This window comes from Melospiza georgiana, chromosome 1 (assembly GCF_028018845.1).
Source record: "Melospiza georgiana isolate bMelGeo1 chromosome 1, bMelGeo1.pri, whole genome shotgun sequence".
NCBI lineage: Eukaryota > Metazoa > Chordata > Aves > Passeriformes > Passerellidae > Melospiza > Melospiza georgiana.
In genome coordinates, this window is record NC_080430.1 from 30,115,653 (window position 1) to 30,139,479 (window position 23,827).

General features: G+C 39.2%; 1 protein-coding gene across 1 annotated transcript in view; it reads left to right on the plus strand.

The window, feature by feature from the left end:
• The window catches only part of BZW2 (basic leucine zipper and W2 domains 2), a 55,156-nt gene that overhangs the window by 25,759 nt on the left and 5,570 nt on the right, over positions 1-23,827 (plus strand). Inside the window, exons 4-10 of the mRNA XM_058026144.1 lie at positions 758-861; positions 3,955-4,020; positions 9,896-10,031; positions 13,967-14,076; positions 15,876-16,046; positions 16,417-16,563; positions 20,666-20,804. Coding sequence (XP_057882127.1) covers positions 758-861; positions 3,955-4,020; positions 9,896-10,031; positions 13,967-14,076; positions 15,876-16,046; positions 16,417-16,563; positions 20,666-20,804 — 873 coding nt within the window. The remainder of the gene's footprint in view (positions 1-757; positions 862-3,954; positions 4,021-9,895; positions 10,032-13,966; positions 14,077-15,875; positions 16,047-16,416; positions 16,564-20,665; positions 20,805-23,827) is intronic.

Here is a 23,827-nt window from a genome sequence, read left to right on the forward strand (position 1 = left end):
CAAAAGGTAGCTCAGAGAAGTGAAGGATAATGAGGTGTGCTTTGTGGATGTTCATGGGACTTTTCTACAGGTATCAGTGGCAGCTTCTGGCAAAAACCATACTTTTCACTTTCCTCTTTATTTTGAGTAAGTTGTCTCCTTTTACTGGTCACATTGCTTTGACTCCTGCTTCCTGCTCTTTGGTATGTAAGAAGAAAATATGTTTTTGTAAGATTTGAGGTAGTGCAGGAAACAGCAGCTATATACTTAGAAAATACCTAGGGAAAAACTCTCAATGAAATAAGCCAGTGTTTGGAATGTTTACATGAGCTTGTTAAGCATTAGAGGGAGTTAGCAGGGTACTCCAAGTACTCAGATTGCTAACACAGTGCTAATACTTTTCTCTTTGGGAAGGATTTACATTATTGTGGTGTTTAAAGAATTGAAATAATGTGTAAGGGTTTTGCTCCAACCCATAGTTGTTTGATCACTCTGTGTTCTCAAGACCAGCTGAGATTCCTTAGGGTGAGCTGAATCACTCAGCTCTGTGAGGACTGTGTGTTCTGCAGTGCAGTATATCAGCCAGGTGTTCCTTCTGTCAGGTGCCACCACATCTTAGCAATGTTAGGTCTGTCTCTGTTTCTTCCTCTCCCCTGCTAACTGTTGATGTGGCCCTTTGCCTCTGTGATATTAACATAAGACTTACTAGTCTTACTAAATCTTACATTCTTTAAAGTAAGAAATGATTCCTTGCCTTTTTTTTTCTCCTTTCTCACAGCTCCCGGAGGAACACGCATAGACGACAATGACAAGACCAAGATGACCAACCACTGTGTATTTTTTGCAGATGAAGATCATGATGCCATCCGAAATTATGCTCAGGTCAGTAAAGGCAGAGCTGATTACTGTTTTCCATTTATGTGTCAAAAGGGATTAGAGTGGAACATCTGCAGGCTGCCTCCGCTGCACTAGGCTAGCTACAGACCAATTGAAAATCCCGTTAATCATTAATCTGCCCTAACACAGACATTTTAGGTAAGAAAATAGGATGTTTGAGATAATCTGATCACAGCTGGCAATGCTTTCTTTACAAAAAGCAGTCTTGCTTATCACAGTCTACCATTGGTTGAGGCTATTTCTAGACACCACCCTTACTAATTTTGTTGACCTTTTCTGTGTGCAGACTGAAATATTTATATGACCATATTTAAAGAAACACATGCACTGTATCAGAAATTCAGCTTTTATAAGCAATGGTGTGGCCAGCAGGATCAGGGCAGTGTACATCTCCCTGTACTCAGCACTGGTGAGGCCACACCTCAAATCCTGTGTTCAGTTTTGGGCCCTCACTACAAGAAAGACATTGAGGTGCTGGAGAGTGTCCAGAGAAGGCCAGTGGAGCTGGAGAGGGTCTGGACCACACGCCCTGTGAAGAGCAGCTGAGGGAGCTGGGGGTGTTTAGCCTGGAGGAAAGGAGGCTCAGTGGAAACCTTATCACTCTCTACAATTCCCTGAAAGGAGGCTGTAGCCAGGAAGGGGTCAGTCTCTTCTCCCACGTAACAAGTGACAGGATGAGAGGAAATGGCCTCAAGTTGTGCCAGGTGAGGTTTAGATGAATATTAGGAAAAATTTATTCACTGAGAGTTGAAAACATTGTATTAGACTGCCTAGGGAAATGAAGTCACCAGTCTCAGAGATATTTAAGAGATCTGTAGACATGGTAGCCTAGGGCCATGGTTTAGTGGCACTTGGCTGGGATAACAGTTGGACTCTGTGGTCTTCAAGGTTTTTTCCAACCTAAACAATTCTATGAAGTGCATGAATGACAAAAACTATGAAGCTCACGCCTCCAACCTTTAGTTGCATAACTTGTTAGGAGTTAGACATATATTCCAAGAGCTTTCATTTCTCCTGCATATGTGATGTCTAATTTCTTCCTGCAGGAATAAGGCTTGCATAAATAGGCCTATGTGAAATTAATACAAAAAGCCAGTGAACCCTAAAAGATTCTTGAATAGAAACTAACTTTGCACAACTCCTTTATGGAAGGTAGTAATTATATGAGAAATTACAGTAAGAATTCTATGGAAAGTTCAAAGCCACCATGCAATTCTGGATACCAGTAGGATTGCATGAAATGCAATACCCTTGCAACTCCCCTATGTCAAAACCCTTACTGTTAATTATGTATGTATTTATCTTTTTAAATCACTGGATATTATTGGAATGCTGGAGACAGTGACTAAAAGAATAAAAGCTGCTGTCCCCGCTAAGGTCTTTAGGGTGATAAGTTCCTGTAAAGGTGCATAGCTGATTTAAAGAGTGCTGAGGTCAAAATCTGAATTGGTAAAAAATGTTTGCTTAATAGCAGAAAGCTCCTTTAAAAAACATCTAATTAATAATCTAAATCAGTGAAATATACTTATTTTTGGAAAGGGAGTCAATATTTCTTACGCATCAGCTTTATCATCTCTTGAAAACAGGGTATGCTGCTTCAGGAAAATCTCTGTTATCAGTAAATGCATTGATTCTGTCTTCTTGAATTTTAATATTTTAACGATCTTTTGAACAAAAATTGGCAGTTCCAGTCCTCCAAGGAGAAATTTGAAGTGAAAGATTGCATATTGAAAAATGGAAAGGAAGGCTTCACCTCAGGATTTGAAGGAATGGAATTTTCAATGGATTCTCTGCACTTCAAACCAAAAGCCACCAAAATAAATCAGCATTTTGTAATTAATGCCTGAAGTTGTGTCCTTTTATTGACCTTGCCATTTTTTTGTACATCGTGAAAAATAGAGCTCTTAATGTATTATGAAAATGTGGAGTTAGTCTAAGATAGTGTTAAGGTCTTTTTTTAATCTAGAAGATACCTAGAAGGTAATTTCTTACTCTGTGTCCCAAGTAGTGTGGCTGGTTTTTTATGGATTTAGTTATGGAAACGATTAAAAGTGAAAAGTCTTCAACTCAAAAAACTGAAGTTAGTATTGATATTTTAGCTGATTATTTGCATATGAAGTCATGCTTCTGTCATTTACAGAGACTGAAAAAATATGCAGAATTTTGTTTGGAAATACTAACAAGAATATTACTTTTTCATCTTTATCTTATTTCATTATGATTCTGTGTGTGTCTACTTTGCAGCATGGCCATGTTTGATTTTCCACTTTTTCTGAGGCAAAATACTACCAGTTAGGATGTTTGGATGTGTTTTATATTATGAAAACTGAATTGAAGCTTTCTAAACCTAATTTTCCTTCCTCCCCCATCCAATGTGGCTATAATGTCATTTGTTCCCCACATAAGCCTTTTTACCTGTGACAGTGAATCATATACTTTGTGCCTTCGTACAGCAGTGCAAGTGATGATTTGTTTATTTAATTTCTTGTCTTTTCCTTCTTCACCTTGAATGAACTCTGCCCCTGTGCTGTTTCTGGTTTCATAGTCTGTGGTCACATGATGGGAAACAAATGGTCAAAACTGGAGAACAAGTGGTTCCAATAACATAATGGTTGTAGAAGCTTTGGCAAATGTTCTTCCTCTTTCTGTGACAGTAGTGTGTTTTGCTGTAAACATTTATGTTAGTCGATTTGCCAAGATATTGCATCTTTTGAAGATGCCCACCACCCTTACTGCATCAGCTGAGAGCTTCCCCAGGGCTGCATTATTGGAGGAAGGGTGCAGTTACCCTCCTCCTTCTCTCCCTTGCTTTTATCTATGGATAAGGTGAAAAGCAGAGAAGGAAAAAAAATTTGAAAAACATGAAAATACTCAAACTGCAATAAATTCTCCCATTCAAGCATTGCTCTATGAAGCAAGAATAACAAAATTGAGAGAAGGATGTTTTGTACTCTCCATGTGGCAGACAACACTAGAGAAATCATTCTGCAAGCTGCTTATTTCCCTTCACTTTTTTTTGTAAAGAAAGATGGCTGTAATTGTTATACACTTTTTAAGTTAATCTGTGTTTATCTCTAGGTCTTCAATAAACTTATCAGGAGATACAAATATCTGGAGAAAGCATTTGAAGATGAAATCAAAAAGGTAATGTTGATGGCAGTCTTTATTGCAATGATAATATTTTTACTGTATTTCTAATATAATTGTATATCTACAAATGTGATGCTGCTAGGTGTTTTATTTAGCTGTGCTGGAAAAGAGGATGGAATCTACAGGAGGCAGCTTTATTCTGCAAATTCAGCTCTGTGGGAATACTGCAGGAAGCACTTGATGTATCATATTTCTGAATTAATGAGTCCTTTGGTTGCTGTGACCAAACTCACTTTCTTATTCCAGACTTTTTTGTGCAAAAGTTTGATACACCTTGGAATATACCTCTTAATGAGAAGTGGTATTACTGTCATGCAAATAGAACATCTTTCTGGTTTTTTTCCAAAAAATGAATGCCAATCTGCTTTGCAGAATGTCTCTTGGCGTATGAATATTAAACCACTCCTGCACCGTGAAATGAATCCTAACCACAAGGTTTTTGTATTTGAGACCACAGGTGTGTGTAAGAGAGAGTCCTCACCAGTGGCAGAGTGCTCAGGATTTGTCTCTTAGACTGTAGTGGCTATTTGTGGATACTGTTTTGTTTTGTGATGCTGAATTCTAAGGAGACAGGAAAAGCCGGGGTAAAAATGTTTGAAAAACAACATACAGATTTATTTTGTCTGTGTTGAGTTCCTAGTAACAGATGTAAATACCTTTTTCTAATGGCCTGAATAAGTAATAAACACTGTACTGTTCTGTAACTTAACAGGCATGCTGGTAGTGGCAAAACTTGTCCCATGACTAAAGTGTCATGTTTGTTAAACATAAAAATGTGTTTCCATATTATTTAAACATTAGAAAGGTTGCTGCAAGGGTCAAATGAGGGCACATTTGGAGCTTGGTACCTCACCAGCACTTCTTGTGCCTGAATTAATTTGGCTTTGATTTATACATTCTTGCTCATACAGGAAATTATTTTTACACTTGTGGCCAGCATGCCTATCAACTGATGCTGATTACTCAGTACATCATTCTAAAGACCTAAATTTACCTCTATCCCCACACAAATCTAATGTTCCTGCTGTTAATTACTGTAATCACTGACATGAGAAGCGCTGACTCACAGCATTCAAGTTTCAGAGAGTGCTCAGCATATTAAGTAAATGCCATGTCAATTCAAGCCGCCTCCGCTCATTGCTGCAACTTGCTTGGCTTTGCATCCTCTTCAGCTTCCAAAAATTCACTTTGCACTCTTAGTGACAAGATGAGACTATGGCACCTCCACTGCCATTGCCTTTAAAACCCTTGAGGACTACTTGTAGGTGCTTTTGCTTACCTTCTCCCTCCCCCTGCTTGTGTGAATCCACAAAGTGGCTGTTTTCTCATTTAGGAGGCTGCAGGGTTTTTAACCACTTAATCCTTTAATCCCTGCATGGTGAAATTTCTACAGGAGCAGGTGCCCATGGAGGTCCAGCAAATGGATACATTTGCATTTCCAGAAGGTGTTTCTGCTAGACCAAAGATGACTGTAGTTAGTCAGTGGTTTAATATGTAAGAGAATGACTCGTTTACCTTTTTTTTAAGGGTCGTTGTCCCAGCAATGAAAGTGGTGTTTCTGGCAGACTCATTAGGCAGATAGAGCACTTGGGGGATAATTAGCTCTTCTCATAGAAAAAGGCATGCCAAAAAAAACCAAGGCAATACCAGCAGTTTCAGCTAAAGAAGCAGATGCTGTCAGTGGGACTTTTCTTTCAAGGTAGATTATCTTAGATAGCAGTATTTGCACAAGTATTTGCTTTATGTCTTCTAGATCACAACTTCCTCATTAGGACATTGTTTTCTACCATCTTTCCCCTTTTTGTCTGCTTCTAGCCTTCAGTTATTTTATTTCTTAACTGTCTCCCCAAAATTGCCAGTTACTCATTTTTCTAAAGGCATCAGCAAACCATATATCCAAGTTTTACGTCTAAATTATTTTGTGCAAGCAATTTCAACAGATATTGTTTAGATGCATTGCTCACTTGCTGTGTTTTGATGTAGGCACCTTAAATTCATATGAGCATGGCCCAGTGTTCTGGTATAGACCATGACATTTTGCAATAATTTCAGTAAAATTCTAAGTTAAAAACTTGTGTTCTTCTTTCTCTACATAGGTATTTCCTTGGATAAAGAATGCAGTTATTTTCTGTCTATTTAGGATGTTTGCATGTTTAGGCAATTTTCTATATAAACTTTTTTATACCAGATTGGGATAAGGTGCAGTTTTATTTTTTTGTCTTAACAGTGATAAGTGTTACCGAGTCATAACAGGATGTTTGAAGTGCTGGGAGATGTTGTGACATCCCCTATTTGTGTTCCTAGTTTCCCAATGAAAGAACTGTAAATTAAGCTAGGAATTAGGAAATAAGAGGAGAATAACATTCTGAGATTGGATAGGGAGTGAGCAGAAATGCTTTAAGTTAGCCAGATGAAAGGCAAGACTCAGTCAGCAGGTGTCTGTTGCTGTATTAGCTGCCTTCTCCATTGCTGACAGTTCAGTGCTGTCTGCAGATGTGATAAACTGTCAGCAGCAGACCAGATAATGAAGACATAAAAAGACACCATGCTCCCTGTTGGGTAGAGTTCCTTAATTTCACCATTTAAGATGTCTGGATCACAAGAGGTGATCAGAAGCACTTGTTTTTCTTGTGTGCTTTTTAATGTTGCATGAATGTGTTTACTTGGGCACATCTTCTATACCCAGAAATTGTGCTTAAAAGACTTTTTATTTAATGACAAAAACAACAGGGAACATCACATGATGCCTGGTCTTGTGCTTATTAGGTATTCTGAATTTCTGTTTATGTGGTTGGGAGTTCTTAGAGATATCACAGAAATACAAAATAATGAGGCAGAGCTGCCCTTTTTATGCCTGGAATGAGTTTGTATCTAAGGAAAGCAGTAATGTCTGTGCTTGGCTAGCAGCAGGGAAGCATTAGCTTGGAGAATGTTCTGTGGGTGGTTGGGAACTATTCTGAAGTGTCTTGGACATTTTGTGACTTCCCTACTGAGGTTTGTAATTGTGATGCTAAAAGAAGAGTGCTTAAATTAATCAGCAATAAAAATCTGAAGTAGCAACTTTGAACTGAAATTTAGGTTCTGTTTCATGTTTTTTAAAATGGGTTTATGAAAGATTTGGGTTTTCTTATCACCCAGTCTCCCCCTAAACTGTTTCACAACTGCTAGAAAATATAGAATAGTATCCTTAATCAGCAGAAAAGGACAAGTCTGGGTTTGAACAGCTTTTGAAAAATATTAGTAAAACAAAAATTAGGCAAGTAACACCAACAATACTTTAAGTAACAAGGGATGTGTAGAAGATAAAGGTTCTGTTTAAAACAGAATTTTACATGAATGGATATAACTGTTCATGATCTACACGTTACTGATAAAAGGATGGAGGTTGGAGCTCAGAAGTATATCAAAACCTGGTCTGTTACATTAAAGGGGTCAGTGTGACCACTTTCTAATCAAAATCCTCATCTATTGGTTATTTAGAAGCAAAAGAAAAAAGATTTAAGTGGGGTACAGAGAAATCTGAAGCTGTTTCCTCTTTATTAACAGTCTCAGTACTTCCAGGAAAGAGGTCTAATTCTCTTTTTTTTTTCTTCTGCAGATCTCATTTTAGTACATTATTATTGATAAAGCTTGTATAAAGAGAGCTTTAAATCCACAGGCTTCCAGCTTACACTACGATTATATTGAAATTCTGTAAGAACGTTCTGTTTTCCATTAAATGTGGCCCTGGAGTTCCTTTGCCTACACCATTATGCACACCAGTTAGTTGCTGCATTTGGAAATACAGCACACCATTTGTTTCTCAGGCATATATTTAGAAACAGTAACTCCATTCTTCTGCATCCCAAATTTTCATGCATTTTGTGGTTGAGCTACAGTTTGCTGAAATAAAATTACACCTTGAGATTTGGTAGTTTCATAATTGTTCTTTTAAGCTAAAAGTGTGTGTTGCAGTCATTTGGCTGAAGCGCACTGGAAAAAATAAAAATTCCCAGTGATTTGTCTGTGGCTGAGTCATTCAGTCCTGTGTAAGCTATAATTTAAAGCTGATGTTATTATGTAAGTACTGTATGAATGAGGGTTTTTTTCAGTTCTGTTCACTGATGCAGAGCTGAACTATTCATAAAACACTGCATGAGATTTAATAACTTTGTTAGTTACTTGAATTTTTAAAACATCACTGCATTCAGAAAGTTTTACATTTGTTGATAAACTGTTTGGATATCTCAGAGAAGATCTCTCACTGTCCGTGGTAATAAACAAGTTCAGGGACATGTGTCATATTCTGTCCCTTTGTATGGATAGAGTCTGATAATTAAGAAATACTCTAATGTGGAAACGTGGTGAGAATTTCCTATCAAAACAGACTGTTTTGCTTTAATTGCATTTGTTGGTCATGTAGAAAAGAAAAAAGGGTGTCCTGACAGCAGAAGGTCAGGACATCCTTTTGGAGGGGTGCCATTTGTTCTTCCTTGTGAAGAAAAAAATGAGTATTCTTTTTAACTGCAGAAAATTATATCTTCAGTACTTTTTTTTTCCCCTTCTTCTGTGGCAATGGTAAATTTGTAAGCTAGCATCTGATGGAATCAGCAGCTTTTTGCATTGAATGAAGCTGTCCTTTATTGTCTCTGCTCTTTTTTTCCCATCACCCATATTGTGGTAACTAACAACACATTAAGAAAACATTTTTGTTAACAGTAATGCCATTGACAAAATCTGATTCTGCATGGCTTTTTTTTTCTGCTATAAAGGAAAAAGGGCATAAAGTACTTCATCAATGTACTCTCAAGGCAGTAATTTTAACATATGAAATTAAGATTTTAAAAATAGACTTAATTGCCAGTTTTAGAATTAAAAGGTGTATATATAGCTCAGATCTTCCAAGATTGAGATTTGTAATTTTTATCTCAAGCTATTTGTTTTCTCTTGTAATTAGTACTGGGAATGGCAAGGTCTTAAATCAGCCTGTGTTCCTGTCTGTCCTTTGTCAGCTTTATCAATAGTGTCTGAACTTGAAATATATTTCTTATTTTAGCCAGTAAAAAAATCTGTTGTAATTGTGCTGTGTTCCCTAAAAGAAAACCAGGAAATTTTCCCATCCTTTCATTGTTTCCATGAGCAATAGTTTTCGAAAGCTAGAAAACAAATTGTAACTCTGCATGGCTTAGCTGGAAGTCTGAAAATATGAATAGGCAGGCTCCTGTCTGTGATCCTGTAATTGCTGTGTGTCTCAAGCCTGTGGCAGGTACTTTTGTCTTTACACATGCACATATATTTGGAGAAGACAGGTGTTTTATATCTAAGGCTGTATCCTTCACGGAATCATAGAATGGCTTAGGCTGGACCTTAAAGAATCATGGAATGGCTTTGGACCTTAAAGACCATCTAGCTCCAAACTAGATGGGCCAAACTGCTATGGGCAGGGTCATGTTTTACTAGACCAGGTTGCTCAGAGCTCTGTCCAACCTGGCCTTGAACACTGCCAGGAATGGGGCATCTACAACTTCTCTGGCAACCTATCCCAAAGCCTTGCCACCCTCACTGTAAAGATTTCTTTCTAATATCTAATCTAAACCGACTTTCTTTCTGTTTGAAGCCACTCCCCCTTCTCCTGTGAGTACCTGCTCTTGTAAATAGTCTCTCTACATCTTTTTTGTAGGCTCCCTTCAGGTGCTGTCTTGTGTTCTTAGAGAAAGTGAAACTACAAGAGATCAGTGAAATGACACTGTCATGCTTCTGGGTAGATTTTGATGTGATTGCTGTGATTTGTATTGAGACCTCTCAAGAAATAAGAAATAAAGCTGTTAATTACTGCCTGTTATCTACCTGTGCCTCAAATAAATACTTTTTTTTCTTGTCTGGCCCCCAGCTCCTGTTGTTTCTTAAAGCCTTTACTGAGACAGAGCAGACAAAACTGGCAATGCTTTCTGGCATCCTGTTAGCCAATGGGACTCTTCCTGCTACAATTTTAACAAGCCTCTTCACTGACAATATAGTCAAAGAAGGTAATGTTCCATGTCTTTTCTTATCTTAGCTTTCTTATAGGAGATGTATTTTATTGCAATATATATGTTGCAATAAAATGGAAGTTGGAAACTTGTGAATTTACAACAGAATCAGAATTTTAAAGCAGAAGCACACACAGACAGCAGTGCCTGGCATACTTTTTGAAATCTTGTAAGAGGCCAATCAGACAGAAAAAAGCCAGAAAACCAAAATAAACCCCAGAGGATTTATGGTTTTTTGGAAGTCATACTTGTGTATTCAAAATTGTAGAATTTGTGTTAGTGTGGTACTACAAAGTTGTGAAGTACAATATCTGTTCCTGAGATAGATCTGGCATTTCTTCAAGTGTTGCTAATACCTTGTGAGTGAGAAGTGAGACAGATCCCATGTAGGCCAATGGGATATTGCAGAAGAAAAATCAGTCCCTCATTTTACCTTCCTACTAGTAGTGATCAGTGATTGATAAACTTTCTTATGAATTTTTGTTTATGACATGATGAGTGAGTTCTCTCAGTCTTAGGGTACAAAGCCTTTTAGAGATTACTTTATTTAAGGATTTTGTTATATATTTATAGGACATACCTTGGAGACCTGATTTTAAACTCCTGGCTCCACAATTTCTTTCACAGTTCTGGCTACCTGGCACAATTGCACAATTGCAAATGTACTGGTTGTGTTGAACAGTTTTCATGACCTTTTTTTGTTTTGTTAAAGAGTTATGTATAAGCTAAAATGTATTCTAATTTTCATTTTAAAAAATTATTCTAACTCCATGTTCTCACTTGCAGCATGCTAACCATTACATTTGTTTTCTAAATGCTGCAGAAAAAAAAGCCACAGCTGTAGCTTTGCTTTGTCATCACTCATGGCTTTTGAAATCAGAATTAAACTAGGGAAAATCTCAAACAAAAGCACTAATCCATGTGTTTAGGATGATTGTCTGCAATACATTTAAATGAAAATCTTCCTATTTATGGGAAGACAAGAGGCATTGGAAAACCCAAATTTTTAAAAATCATGGAAATTGTTATATTTTAAATTTAGTGTTTTAAGAATACAGTTTTTATTTGCATTAGAAACTTAAGTTTCTAGAAGCCTTAAACTTTTGTCAGAGCTTACATATACTTTTAGTTCTTGGTTTGTATATACTAAAAATGCATCCATGACAGCATTTGAGGAAAGATTGTTCAGTCAGTATCCTGGGGTAGATATTTTATGCAAGAATAATTGAAGATGCAAAGTTAGTTTAAAAATGGGGATCAAAGCAAGGCAAAACAAGTAGATCATACATGAATAAACTCAAAGATTTCTTTGATTTACAAAAAAACAATGCTGCAGGCAGGTGAGGTTAAAATGCACAAGGAAACAGGTGAGCAGAGGGACTTGCTGATCAGCATGGGACTTGTAACATTGGCTAAGAAATGGCTGAAAGTGAGATAAGGGTAGATTGGACTGGAGGTCTGTCAAGTTTGAGTGCAAATAGCTAATTTATTTTTAGATTACCTTATTTCAGTGTTGTGATTACTTTTACTGTTATATATAGATGGAAAACAAAATATACTTTTGTGGATTGCTGACATACTTGTAGTAGAGACAGAGAAAGGTCTAGGTGGTGGTGGAATCTTGCCAAGGTTGAGTGTACCCTTCTTGTCCCCTGTGCTGGCAAAGTAATGCAAATGCAAAGAGCAGCTAATGGGGCTAGTCAATAAAATAAATGACTGAAATTGCTTTCTCCAAATAAGGGGGAAAACAATGAAGCAAACATAAAGAGAAGAGCTATTTAAAGGAAAAGAGTGGCAGCACATGCACAGAGTATAGGAGCAGGCTAGTGATAAATTTGGGCTGTAAATGAGAAGTAAGTTTGAAAATGTGTGGATAGTGAAGCCCTAGAACAGCCTTCCCCTGTTTTGGTGTAATCCCAGCCAGCAGTCAAGCCCCACACAGCTGCTTGCTGACTCCCACACCAGCAGGATCAAGGAGAGAATGGGAGGAGTAAAATCTGGAGAACGCATGGGTTGAGATAAAGTTTAATGGGGAAAGCAAAAGTTGCACACACAGGGAAAGCAAAACAAGGAATTAGTTCACTGCCTCCCATGGACAGGTGTTCAGCCACCTCCAGGAGAGCAGGGCGCCATCACATGTAATGGGTGCTTAGGAAGACACTTTAAATGTTCCTCCCTTTTTGCTTCTTTTCCCTACTTCTTATGCTGAGCATGATGTCACATGGTCTGGAATATCCCTGTGGTCAGTTGGGGTCATCTGTCCCAGCTGTGTCTCCTCCCAGCTTCCTAGCCAGCATGGCAGATGGAAAAGCAGAAAAGGTCTTGGCTCTTTGTAAGCCCTGCTCAGGAATAACAAAAATGTATCTGTATTATCAATCCAGTGTTCAGCATAAATCCAAAATAAAGCCCCATACAGCCACTGTGAAAAAAATTAACTCTACCCCAGCTGAAAACAGCACACCCTCTAAAACTGATACTGGCATAAAACTTACTTTGTTTTAAGCTAAAACTAGCAGAAATGTGTAGGATATGTGTATTGGGACAATGCTTGGTGACAGAGACCATTCCATTCAAGTTTGGTACTGGGCACATAAGCTCATGGATAGGCTGAAGGGTGTTTGCAGTAGGTGCCTAGGTCACCTACTGGCTGACCAGGCTTTGTTAGTCTTGGTTAGTCAGCTTGCAGCACTTAGGATTGCTGCATCATGTCCAACATGTAAACCAAGCCCAGGAAGTATTTTGAGGCCTCTCTTAGCCTGGCATGGTGCATCCCTGGTTCTGTACAATATTTCTCTAAGGATCATGTCTGACCACTAAGCTCCTGAAATAAGCTTGCCAAAACTTACACAGTCAAGATGTGTAAAGTCAGTGAACTTCACAGGGTCTGGGAATAGTCTCTTCTGTTCTTGTTCAGTGAATCATTTAGTCAAACTATCCTAGAAATAAAAATAATGAATATCTATCTATAAAGTGGCTAAGAGTGATGAAGCTCCTTCTCACCAGTAGGTCCCGTGTAGCTCTGAGAGCTTCTGGAGTATCTGGAGGTGAGACAGAAAACCACAGTGGGCAGCTGTAGCCTAGGATAGTGCTATTGGTTATGCATTACCATTATCACTGCCTTCAGTAGCCCTGGTGTTGGTGTGAGTGTGGGATGGAGAATCATAACTGACCCACAGGCAGCATTCCTCACGGATGAGCTCCATCTCCCAGACCTTTCAGCTTCCTTCAGCTCCCTGCCCTTGCAGTGGAGAACCTGGAGCAGTTGTGGTGGTGCTGCTGCTCTAGGAAAAGGGACATGTGGGCTTAATGGTTTATTAACTCCCCTGGGAAATCCACAGCTAGTGGAGGTAGAGTTAGTTTGATTTAATACACAAAATACTAACTTTTGCCTCGAGGAAGGAATTTTTTCACTTGAACCTAGTGTTTGTGCCTGGTAAAACTGGCTACTAAATGCCTCCTAGGAGAACATTGTACAATCAGTCACCTTGAAATGCAAAGTTATTTAACCCTATTCCAGGATTTGCTAAGAAAAAATCTGAATATATGTTTTTTTAGTTCTTGTTCTTGATTATTCTTTATTGCTGTATGCCTTTGTTTCCTGTCCATTTAATGCATAATTTTTCCTCTTGCATTGTACTTATTCTGTGAATTGGGAATGTAGGAAAAATAATTGCAAGGAAAATCTTTGAACAACTAAATGGAGATGGGCAATACCAAATGAAAAGATTTTCAAACAATCTAGCATAATTCAGAAAACTAATTTTGCATTAAAAAAGAAAATAGGCATTTCAGCTCTATATGTTTGTTTCTGTTGTCAAAAATGTATTTTCATTCCACAGTCTTGTAACTTTTTTGTAACCTTGAACTTCTTATAGTCAGCTCTAATTTATGTTGGAAATTACTGAAATAGGTTTTGTGCTTTTCTCTGATAGGGATTGCAGCCTCTTTCGCTGTAAAGCTTTTTAAAGCATGGATGGCAGAGAAAGATGCCAATTCTGTTACCTCTGCTTTAAGAAAAGCCAACCTCGATAAGAGATTGCTAGTAAGTACAATATATTTTCAATAATCTTTATCTCTCCCAGGGAGAAAGAAGGAAATGAAATGCAGATGGTAGTTTGCTGTAAGCATGTTAACTCCCCCTCAGACTCTGTTAGCATTTCTAAAATGTTTTGAAACACAGCAATATTGTTATGGCTGTAGCACTGATACAGGTTCAGGAATATTAAGTATCACATGGTTTTACATTCTGTCTCTGTTTTTCCTGTAGTCAGATGCCTTCTGAGATGCTGTATATATGGGGCTTGGGAGTTAAATAAATGGTGTTTTTTTCCTAACCACTGCTAACTAAACATACCAGCATATGGGCATGAGAAGCTCTATTTCTTTAAACATGTTTTCCTTTTGCAAATGGTATATAAAGTATAAGGAGTTAGATTTGAATCTGAAGCTTTCTGAAGCAGCAGTGTTTAAATGGTATAGTAAATGAATAGTAAGCTCATTTTCTGCAGCAGTAGCCATCTAGGGAGCATAAATGGTCCTGCAGTGGTGGCAGCAGACCTAGTAGGTACAGTGCAGAAGGCTTTCAGCCTTAGGACTCAAAACCTGTGTTCTGGGTTTGTAGCAAGATATTCAGAGAATAGATGAATATGTAGCAATTTCATGTGCCTTTTTCTCTCAGCATCTTTCTGAAGAGCATTTGGGGTTTTTTAATCCTTCAGAAAGATTGCTGCTATGATAATGCAGCAAATACACATCCTGTGTAGCAGTGCCTGGAGACTCAGCAGTATTTCCTGTTTCTACCTCAGTAATATGTAATTAAGCAAGTATCCTAAGTAAGGAGCCTCCCATGCTCTTCCATCTCTTCAATTTGTACTTGATTTTAAGTGTCCAAGTCTTAAATAATTTGCCATTAACTGGGAAAGGGGCTAATTACACTGGTTTTTATGTGGAGAGGGCAGGGAAGAAAACTGCATCTTATTTCTATTTCAGGCTTGACTGACAAACTTTCAGTTGTTGGCTCTCATTACTCTGCTCAGTTAAACAACTGGAAAGTATCAGATGATGTTGCCTAGCATAGATGCCTTCATGAAAGTTTCTTAATTTAATTAGTCAGTAAGTAAATAGATGGAAAGTCTCCAGCTTCTTTGTTAAAAAAAGTGTTATCCATCCCACAGATCATTGTTAAGACACCAAGAATGGATGGTGAGCAAATGCGATTAAATGCTTCCCATGATGGTGCATTTGCTGTAGTGATTTTTAAGAATAATTTTAACTTTTCTAAGTAGCTGGGCTTTAATAAATTGACAGTGCTTTTTAATTAGAAATGCTTACAGGAGTTAATGTTAACAGTGCATAGTGGATTTTGTGATTTTTGTTAAATGATGCATTAGTGGTAGGTCAGGGTGCCTGGGGCACTTATGTATTGTTCAGTATGTATTTTTCTTAAGAGATAAATGTGTGGATGCACTGGGAGAGAATGATAAATGTGCTTTGCCATCTATTCCTTTGTACTTTCCCTACAAGACTCTTGGAATCTGGAAAAAATATGGTTCCTCTTAGGACTGCTTTGAGCAACATGTTTGGCTCATGGCTGTTCATAAGTACATGCACTTCACATGGAGTGGGTGTTAGCTTATTTGTGTAACTGGACATCATTTTTTCCCTCCACTACAGTGAAACACTGCAATATGAATGAAGTGTTGACTTTTCAAGTGTGCATACAAGCAGTGTTTTAAGTGAAGTAACAGATTATTCCCACTGTTCATTCTTAAAAAAATGTTCTTTCCATTCTGTCAAGAGTCATAGATGGTTATTTAACAGACAGCATTCCTGTCTTTTTAGGAACTATTTCCAGCCAACAGGCAAAATGTGGACCATTTTGCCAAGTATTTTACTGAAGCAGGTCTGAAAGAGCTCTCAGATTTCCTTAGAGTTCAACAGTCACTGGGGACTCGTAAAGAACTTCAAAAAGAACTGCAAGAACGTCTCTCTCAGGAATGCCCAATTAAGGAGGTAAAAACTTTCTGTTTATATAATAATAATCAAAGACTTAAATCAACATTAGGTAGAGAGGAACAGATTTCCTCTGTTTTTCTTTAAACTATTTTAATTTATTCATCCGTTCACTCTGTGCTTAAGACTAAAGCAACCAAATATTCTCTATATTTCCAAATGTGGTTGTCTGTGGGATGGGGGTGGTTTTCCTTCACTTATCCTTGAGAATGTATTTCCTTTAACTGCATTAACTGTTAGGTTGGAGGGAATCTTGTTCTAATTTTGTTTCTTAATGCTTCTACACCATGATGTTGAAAAAGACTACAAGTGTTTGGAAAGTCAGCATCATTTCTGGTTCATTGGAAATGTCCCTTATTTCCTTCCCCAGGTAGTGCTCTATGTAAAAGAGGAAATGAAAAGAAATGAGCTGCCAGAGCCAGCAGTGATTGGTCTCCTTTGGACCTGTGTCATGAATGCTGTGGAATGGAACAAGAAAGAAGAGCTGGTGGCAGAGCAGGCCCTCAAACATCTAAAGGTGCGTGCATGGGTGAAGAGGGGAAGAATTTACAGAACACATTCTTGGGCTATCAAAGTTTTTTACCTGTTTAAATCCAGGAGATTTAGATTTTTGAAGGCTGATGCTGAGCATACCAAGCATTGTGTATAGTCTGACTTGTGTCAAATGCATGCTGAGGGCTGAGGTATTTCAGATCATTGAGTGCCCTGAGTCCCACAGTGCCAGGGCAAGCCAAGGTGGTCACAGCCTGAGCCTCTCTTCCTTGTGCTTTTCCAGGGTGCCAGGGCCCTGAGAGGCTCCTTGCACTGGGGCAGGGCTAAGTGACTGCTGGGACTCAGCCTGCTCAGACCTGACTAGTAAACCTGCAGGAACTGCCTTTGCAATGTCTTTGCCAGGAGCAAAGAAATTTTGGGAGCATGGTGAGGCAGCACCTGTGCTGGCTGTGCAAAGGGCTGGATAGATCCAGGCAGGAATGCCAAGGCCAGCATCTGTGAACTGGTTGTTGCCAATGTTGGCTGTGGTAGCTGGATGCTCAGTGACTTGTCAGGTGAGCTGGCTTGGACTGTGTGTACATACAGTATGGTTATCTCTGATCCAGCTACTGTCCTTGAGGATGAGGGAACTGTATACATAGAAAGACAGGGTGCAGTATTGCAGTACCACCACTCCATGTTGGTACAAAAACTCTGAAGACCTTAGGAAGAAACACCAAACCAATGCAGAAGAATCAATCACTGCCATCGTTGGTATTCCTCATCTAAGTCTGAAGTAATTGTGCAGTGCAAGACACTGGATGTGAGAGCAGAAGCTTTTCAGCAAACTTAGTCTTTGAAGCAGGTAATCTGTGAGCAGGAGAATGCTCCCTCATAGCCAGGGCTTCAAAGGTTTGCCTTGGAACAGAAGCAATCCGGGATTTATTCTTTATGGTAAAATAGATCTTTCTTCATATTGGATGTCTCCGTACTTGGGTGTTCCCATGTTGGTTTAGCTCCTACTGCTGCTGTCCTTTTGTCTGAATTTGGTTTCCCAATCAGTAATCCTAGAAATGCAGTCTCTTGGGATACTGTGTAGTCTTTGATGGTAAGAATGAATGCCTTCAAGTTTTCTCAAGTAATATCTGCTCAAATAGCAGGAGAAAGACAAGATAGTTTCCAGAAGGAGGAGAGACATTGTTTTTCTTGTTCCTTTGATGTAAAATTTGATTATCTCTCTTTGAGTTGTAACAAAGTTTCCATTGAGATTTATTGTCTAGTACTGCAGGGCAAATTAACAAACACTTTCTGGAATATTTGAACTCTGGGAAAAGAGAAACATAGCTGGCTTTGTACAAATCTTGCTGACTGGATGTTTAGTCCTATGCATCACCCCAATGAATTAGGCAAGGCATCTTGCCTGCATAAGATAGGAATCTTTTTAGGTGCATCCACTTTCTAAAAACTGAGGAAAATTTGTTTGGGTTATTTACTATTTGGACTCAGGAGTAAGATTTTAATAGAAGCAAGAAAAACAGAAATAAAGACTTTGATAGCTGCTTCTTTACAGTTCAGCCTTTGAAAATGAAACAGCATTTTTCACATCCTTCCTCTTAGGATAGGTGGAGACAGATCTTGGATCCTTCTCTTAGGGCTGTCAGCTACCTCAGTGTCTGAGCCAACCCCAGAAAGTGGAATAGCAGTGTTAGGATGGTACAGAGCTCAGTTCTGTGCCCTGCTGTGTGTCCATGTCCCAGGAAACAAGGAGTTGCTTTGACCTGGTGCTGTGATTGGGATGTGTGTGAATACATACTTGATGTGTGACGTGTCAGATGGTGGGGTTTATTCTTGTGTGGCTCCATTCTTGTATGACAGGTGACTTTCACAAACCACGTTGCCAGAGCTTTCATATCTGTCTCTAACCAGTTTCTAACTCACCAGATTCTTTCAATCAGTTGTACACAAGGCACCCCTGGTGAAAAGATGAGATGGGTCAGAGCACAGAGTATTATTGACTTAGTTCCCAGGTCTTTGAAAGCCGTGCTGGATGGGTGGCTACCTAACAGCAGGGTTGAGGTGGGCAGCCATGGACCAGCACACTTGGGCAGTGCAGTTAAAGCCATGTGTGCCATCCATATGGCAGGACCAGCAGGAGCTGACCTCAGGAGGAGACAGGGCAAGCTGTTCAACCCTGGATGTCACAGAATAAGCTCCTCATTGTCCCAGTAACCTCACTGTGACACTGGAGGGGCTTATTGCCTTGGCCTCCTCAAGTGCAGAGAAGAGATGTTCTCCATGGGTGAGGAGAATCTTCCAGACGATTCTCACTGCAGGCAAGGTTCTGGTGAACTTCACATCAAAGTGGGTGCTGAGCCCCTGCTCCTTAACATGACACAAATGGATAATACTGCCACTTGCTCAGCCAGCAATAAGAAGGTTCCTTAGTCATTTAGACATCTGTAAAACTCATAACTGTGAGCCTGTACCAGTTGAGAAGTGAGGGAGGAATGTGGAGGGGCTAAAGTCAGATGTGGCAAAATGAAGACAATTTACTTCCAAACTGAAAACCTAGGATTTTTATTAGAAGTTATTAATGTTTATAGACAGCAGCACTTCACAAACGAGTGGATGGGGGTGAGTTCTGCTGAGGGTATTAAATAAACCCAAATGCACTGTATATTGCCCTGCCTTCCTACAATTTGGATTAGCTCAATGCTACAAGAGCTAAAAGGGGAAAAAGAGCTACTCACAGCCTGCACAAGTTTTTCAGTGCTCTAACCAAAGCACTGACATTGTTTCTAAAGATGTGGCTGTACCTGCCAGGAGTGGAAAAACCTGGCCTCTGGTGTTAGCTATATTTGGCCATTTTAAGGCAGTTCCTTCCAAGAGTAATAAATACTGTCAGCCTGCTGAGCTGCTTGTGGCTTTTGTGATTTCATGCTCTCTTAAACAGCTGATAATTACTGCAAAACCCATTTTGGAACAACCTTTCAAATTTCAGTTGATTTTCCTGTGTTTTACTAATTATTTCCATGGATCATTTTGGAGAAAACCCTCAGAATTAGCCCTTTGTGGACGGGTGCTGAAGTGTACTTTTAAATATGCCCATCAGTGCTGTGGGTGATGGGTGGTTTGTCACCTAAGACCAGCAGCAGCCCTGGTCACCTAGACCACAACTCTGTGACCTCAGGCTATTGCAAGTCCAGCTGGAAAATGCCAAACTGGGGGTTACTGAAAACTTGGAAGAAAGGCTGATTAGTACAAGAGCAGATGAAATAGTAATATGCAATGTATATTTGGCTGAGGTCTCTGAAGATCAAAAGTAATTAAACTTAATCTCTGAAAAATGCTCTTAATATTATCTTAATTTTAAGATTGTGGTCTTAGCTGAAATCATCAAAGGCTAAGATGGCAGAAAATTGGAGAGATATGGATATAAACACTAGCTTTTAAGGAAAGATAGGGTCCTTCAGTGTAATTTTTAGTTTTAGGTTCTGAAATAAGAGAGGAAAATTGCAAAACAAGTTTTTGCCTTTTTTTATGATATTAACAAACACCAAAAAAGAGTATGAAATGTACCATTACTGTCTTGTCAGAGTAACATGAGCAGTTAATACTGTGCTTGGAAAATGTTGCTGTTTACCAAGGGCTGTCATGATATTCTTGATTGCGGTAATGAGAAAAAATACAGACAGTTGATCACAGTTAACTTGGAATCATTTACTTTATTTCAGTTTCTTGGGACTTCTAAAACCCCTGTGAAACTAGAGACCTTTTTTCATGTATTTCATCCTGGGATGACTTACATTGTGAACATCTGTAAAGCATCACTCCTGAATGAACAGAATGTTGCATTGTGAAATGTATGACAGAAGTAATGCCAGATTGTGGATTTATAAATTGATTTTACAGAATTCAGTTAGTATCTGGTACTGAATTTTAGCTTTAAGCATGCAGGACATGCTACAGAAAACCATGGATATTTGTGTATATGCATTGTATGTGTTTTAGAAAATGCAGTGTACGAGTAAATCCGAGGTTTCAGTGAAACATTTTCAGGGATGAAATTCATGATGTTTATTCATGAAGTTTATCTATTTTTAAGTATACTGACATGCATTTTATTTTTTACCCTCTCTTGCTTTCAGCAATATGCCCCCCTGCTTGCTGTGTTCAGCACTCAAGGCCAGTCAGAGTTGATCCTACTCCAGAAGGTGCAGGAGTACTGTTATGACAACATCCACTTCATGAAAGCCTTTCAGAAGATAGTGGTACTCTTTTATAAAGGTAAAAGTGTGGAATCCACTGTTGTACTCTGTGCTTGGATTCTCAGTGTCAACCACTCTCTTATGATGTTGAACCAAGCAGTGCATATGAGAAGGCTGTGTTGATGTTGAATTGTGGAATACTTTGTGCTTTGAGCGTTCAAAAGAGTGTGTGCAGCAGGAAAAGCCAAAACAAGCCCTTGTCTCCCTCTGTTGCTTTCATCCCGTTCAAGAAGTGTGAGCAGGATCAAGCACTGTCCAGTCTTTTCAAGTGCAGTTTAGTCCTTGTATATAATCAGTTCTAGGAAGATATTTCTATAAATTTCTGGCAGATTTCAACAGTAGATCAGAGCTTGGCTTTAAGAGACGTTGAGAGTGCAGACCCTCCTAGCAGGAAGATTTTTCAGGGGTTTGGAGTTGGAGGTTTTTTTTATTCACTCCCTACCAGAAGGAGGTTTTGTTATTCTTCTTTTCCTGCCAATTTTTTGCAGGTGCTATAGTTTTGATGGATTTCATTTTTATTATGAAATTGACTTCTTCACAAGTTTATTCTGATCGGGTTGTCATAGAGACTAATGGTCTTGCACCGCGTGTGATGGGTGGGTGCCAAACAGTTTGTTCTTGCTATAAATAGTTGGAGGAGAAAAGTCAGCAGGAGTAGAAACCTGATGTTGATCTTTGTTCACCCTGTTGAGTCCAGGTACATGTTCAAGGCAATGAGTTCCAGTTGTTACAATCATTTCATGGTTTCAGAAGGTAGAAGGAAGTGAGTCATGTGGATTTATTTCTATCCTTCTTTCAAAATAGTGTGGCCTCCATGATAAATGAAAAAGCAATGCCCCTTGTCCTTCTGCCCTCAAATCCTACAATTTGTAAATACTATTAATGACCGTAGAACAACTTGAACCTGCAAGCTGCAGCAGTCACTGGATTCAGTTTTCTTTGGAAAAGAACATTTTCTTTGGACATGGTGAATGAGAGGCGTAATTGCTGTGCACTCAAAGCATAACTGATGGTCAAGCCAGAAATAGGCTTGTGTAGGATTGCTTTCAGAATTTTTGTAGATTCATTACTGTGTTAGCCTGCAAGAGCAGTCCTGAAATTCCAAAGCATTCTAAAATCAAGAAGAAAATAAATCACTGAATTGAATATTAAACTTCATATGCTTGAAGAGCCTAGTTCCCATCTACTCTTCTCACCCCGTGTGCTCTTGTCCTGACTCAGGAGATTACTTGGGCAGGCTTGTTTGGAGGGCTGAGAAGACTTCAGCCTCAGCATGCAGGTGCCTCAACACTGTTTAGTATTCACATGATGTCTCGAGGAGTGTTTGGAGCTACCATATGGTCTGTCCAATATGTGCTGTGCCTGTATTCCTGCCTGGAATACCTAGGGCAGGCATGTGGAAGCACCTGCTGCCTCTGCCATCTGATGCAGTCATGTGGAAGCACAGCTGCCAGCCCTTCCTGGCCCTGTTTAGGCTGAAGCTGGATCTGCCCTGTTTGACAGACCTGCTGCCTGCTGGCAACTGTTTGCCTGACCCTACAGCCACTGCCATAGGGCCCTGCTGGGTGATGGATGCAGGGAGCAGCAGTTCCAAATGGTTTTGGCAGCTTTGCAGTTAACAGTGTCCATTAGGTGAGGACATGCTACTTTGTCAACCAGGGAAGATTCTGGGAGCACTAGGCCTTCAATTCCTGTTTCTTCTACCTGACTCTGTCGAGCTTTAGTGGCTCGTGGTGTGGTTTGTGCAGTGCTATGCTGTCTGCCTCCTCTTGTTTCGGTGCTGGTAGATTTCACCCTCTCCTGCTGCCCAGTTCGTATCTATCCACTAAAAACAAGCCATCGAGTCTTTTTGTAGACGTGTGCTTTATTTAGTTAACTTCCCAGTTACAATGTATCTTCTGTTTCCTAATAGCCGAGGAAAAAAGCCTCTAAAGCTGGTACTGGCTGTGTCAGTGTTGAGGGAGCAGCAGACACCCCTCTTCCCCTTCCTGTTGTTCTTAAGTGTAACATGCACAAGGTCTGGAGAGGTTTCAGGGTCCCTAATGAACTTCATCTAGTGACAAATAAAGGTATCTGAATATCTGAATGGGCAGATAAAAATGCAGCTTTGTACCAGCATGAATCCACATTCAGTTTGTTGCTTGTTACTCATTATGAGGTGGGAGTGCTTCCTGGGCATAAAAATAGCCAGCAGTGATGATAGGCACCTAATGCCAGTCACGCTTTGACTAATTTAGTGCTATGACTACTCTCATCAGGATGTCCAACATCTTGCATCTCCATGCTTTCCATATTTCCATCATGAAATAGCCCTTGGATTACTTTCCTGTGAATTACCTGATAATACCTAAACATGTTGACAGCTGGGGCTCATTAGCACCTAGAAGATCTTGAAAGTCTGTGGTGTTGATTTTTTTAAAATTTCTTATTCTGTCTCTAAACAAGATGGAGCATCCATTTTTTCCCCAGTGTAAACCCAAGCCCTATTTTCCTTTAAGTAACAGCAGCTTCTTACTGGCTTGTAGGTATAATTTGCAAAAGCTGCAGTTCTGTAGTTGGTTAAAGCTTGTTGACATTATTATTATTATTATTATTACTCTACCCTTGTGTTCCTATGACAGTATGGACAAAAATAACCTGTGCAGTTCTATACTGATCCCCAGCTATGATGTTGCTTCTCTGGTTTTCACTTTAAGCCAGTACAATTGTTTATCAAACAGCTGCATTTTGACCAAGATCTAAAAGCCAGCTGCAGAATAAGAATTGCTGAATTCTGAGTGGCACTCAGTAAGTTTGCTGGCTTCCTTGCTTGCATTGCAAGATGTGTGTTGTTTGCTAGTTCCTTCTGTGTTGCAGTGTGTCCCTTCACTGTTGGTAAAATAAGCACTGTTGTTATTGGAATACATGCTATATATCATATTCACCTGTTGGTCCCTTTCCTTTAGTTTGTGTATATCCTTGAAATTTCAAATGTGAAATCTTGACACTGTTGAAATTAATGATCGTCCCTTTCATGAAGATCAGAATTTCACCCTTTGAATG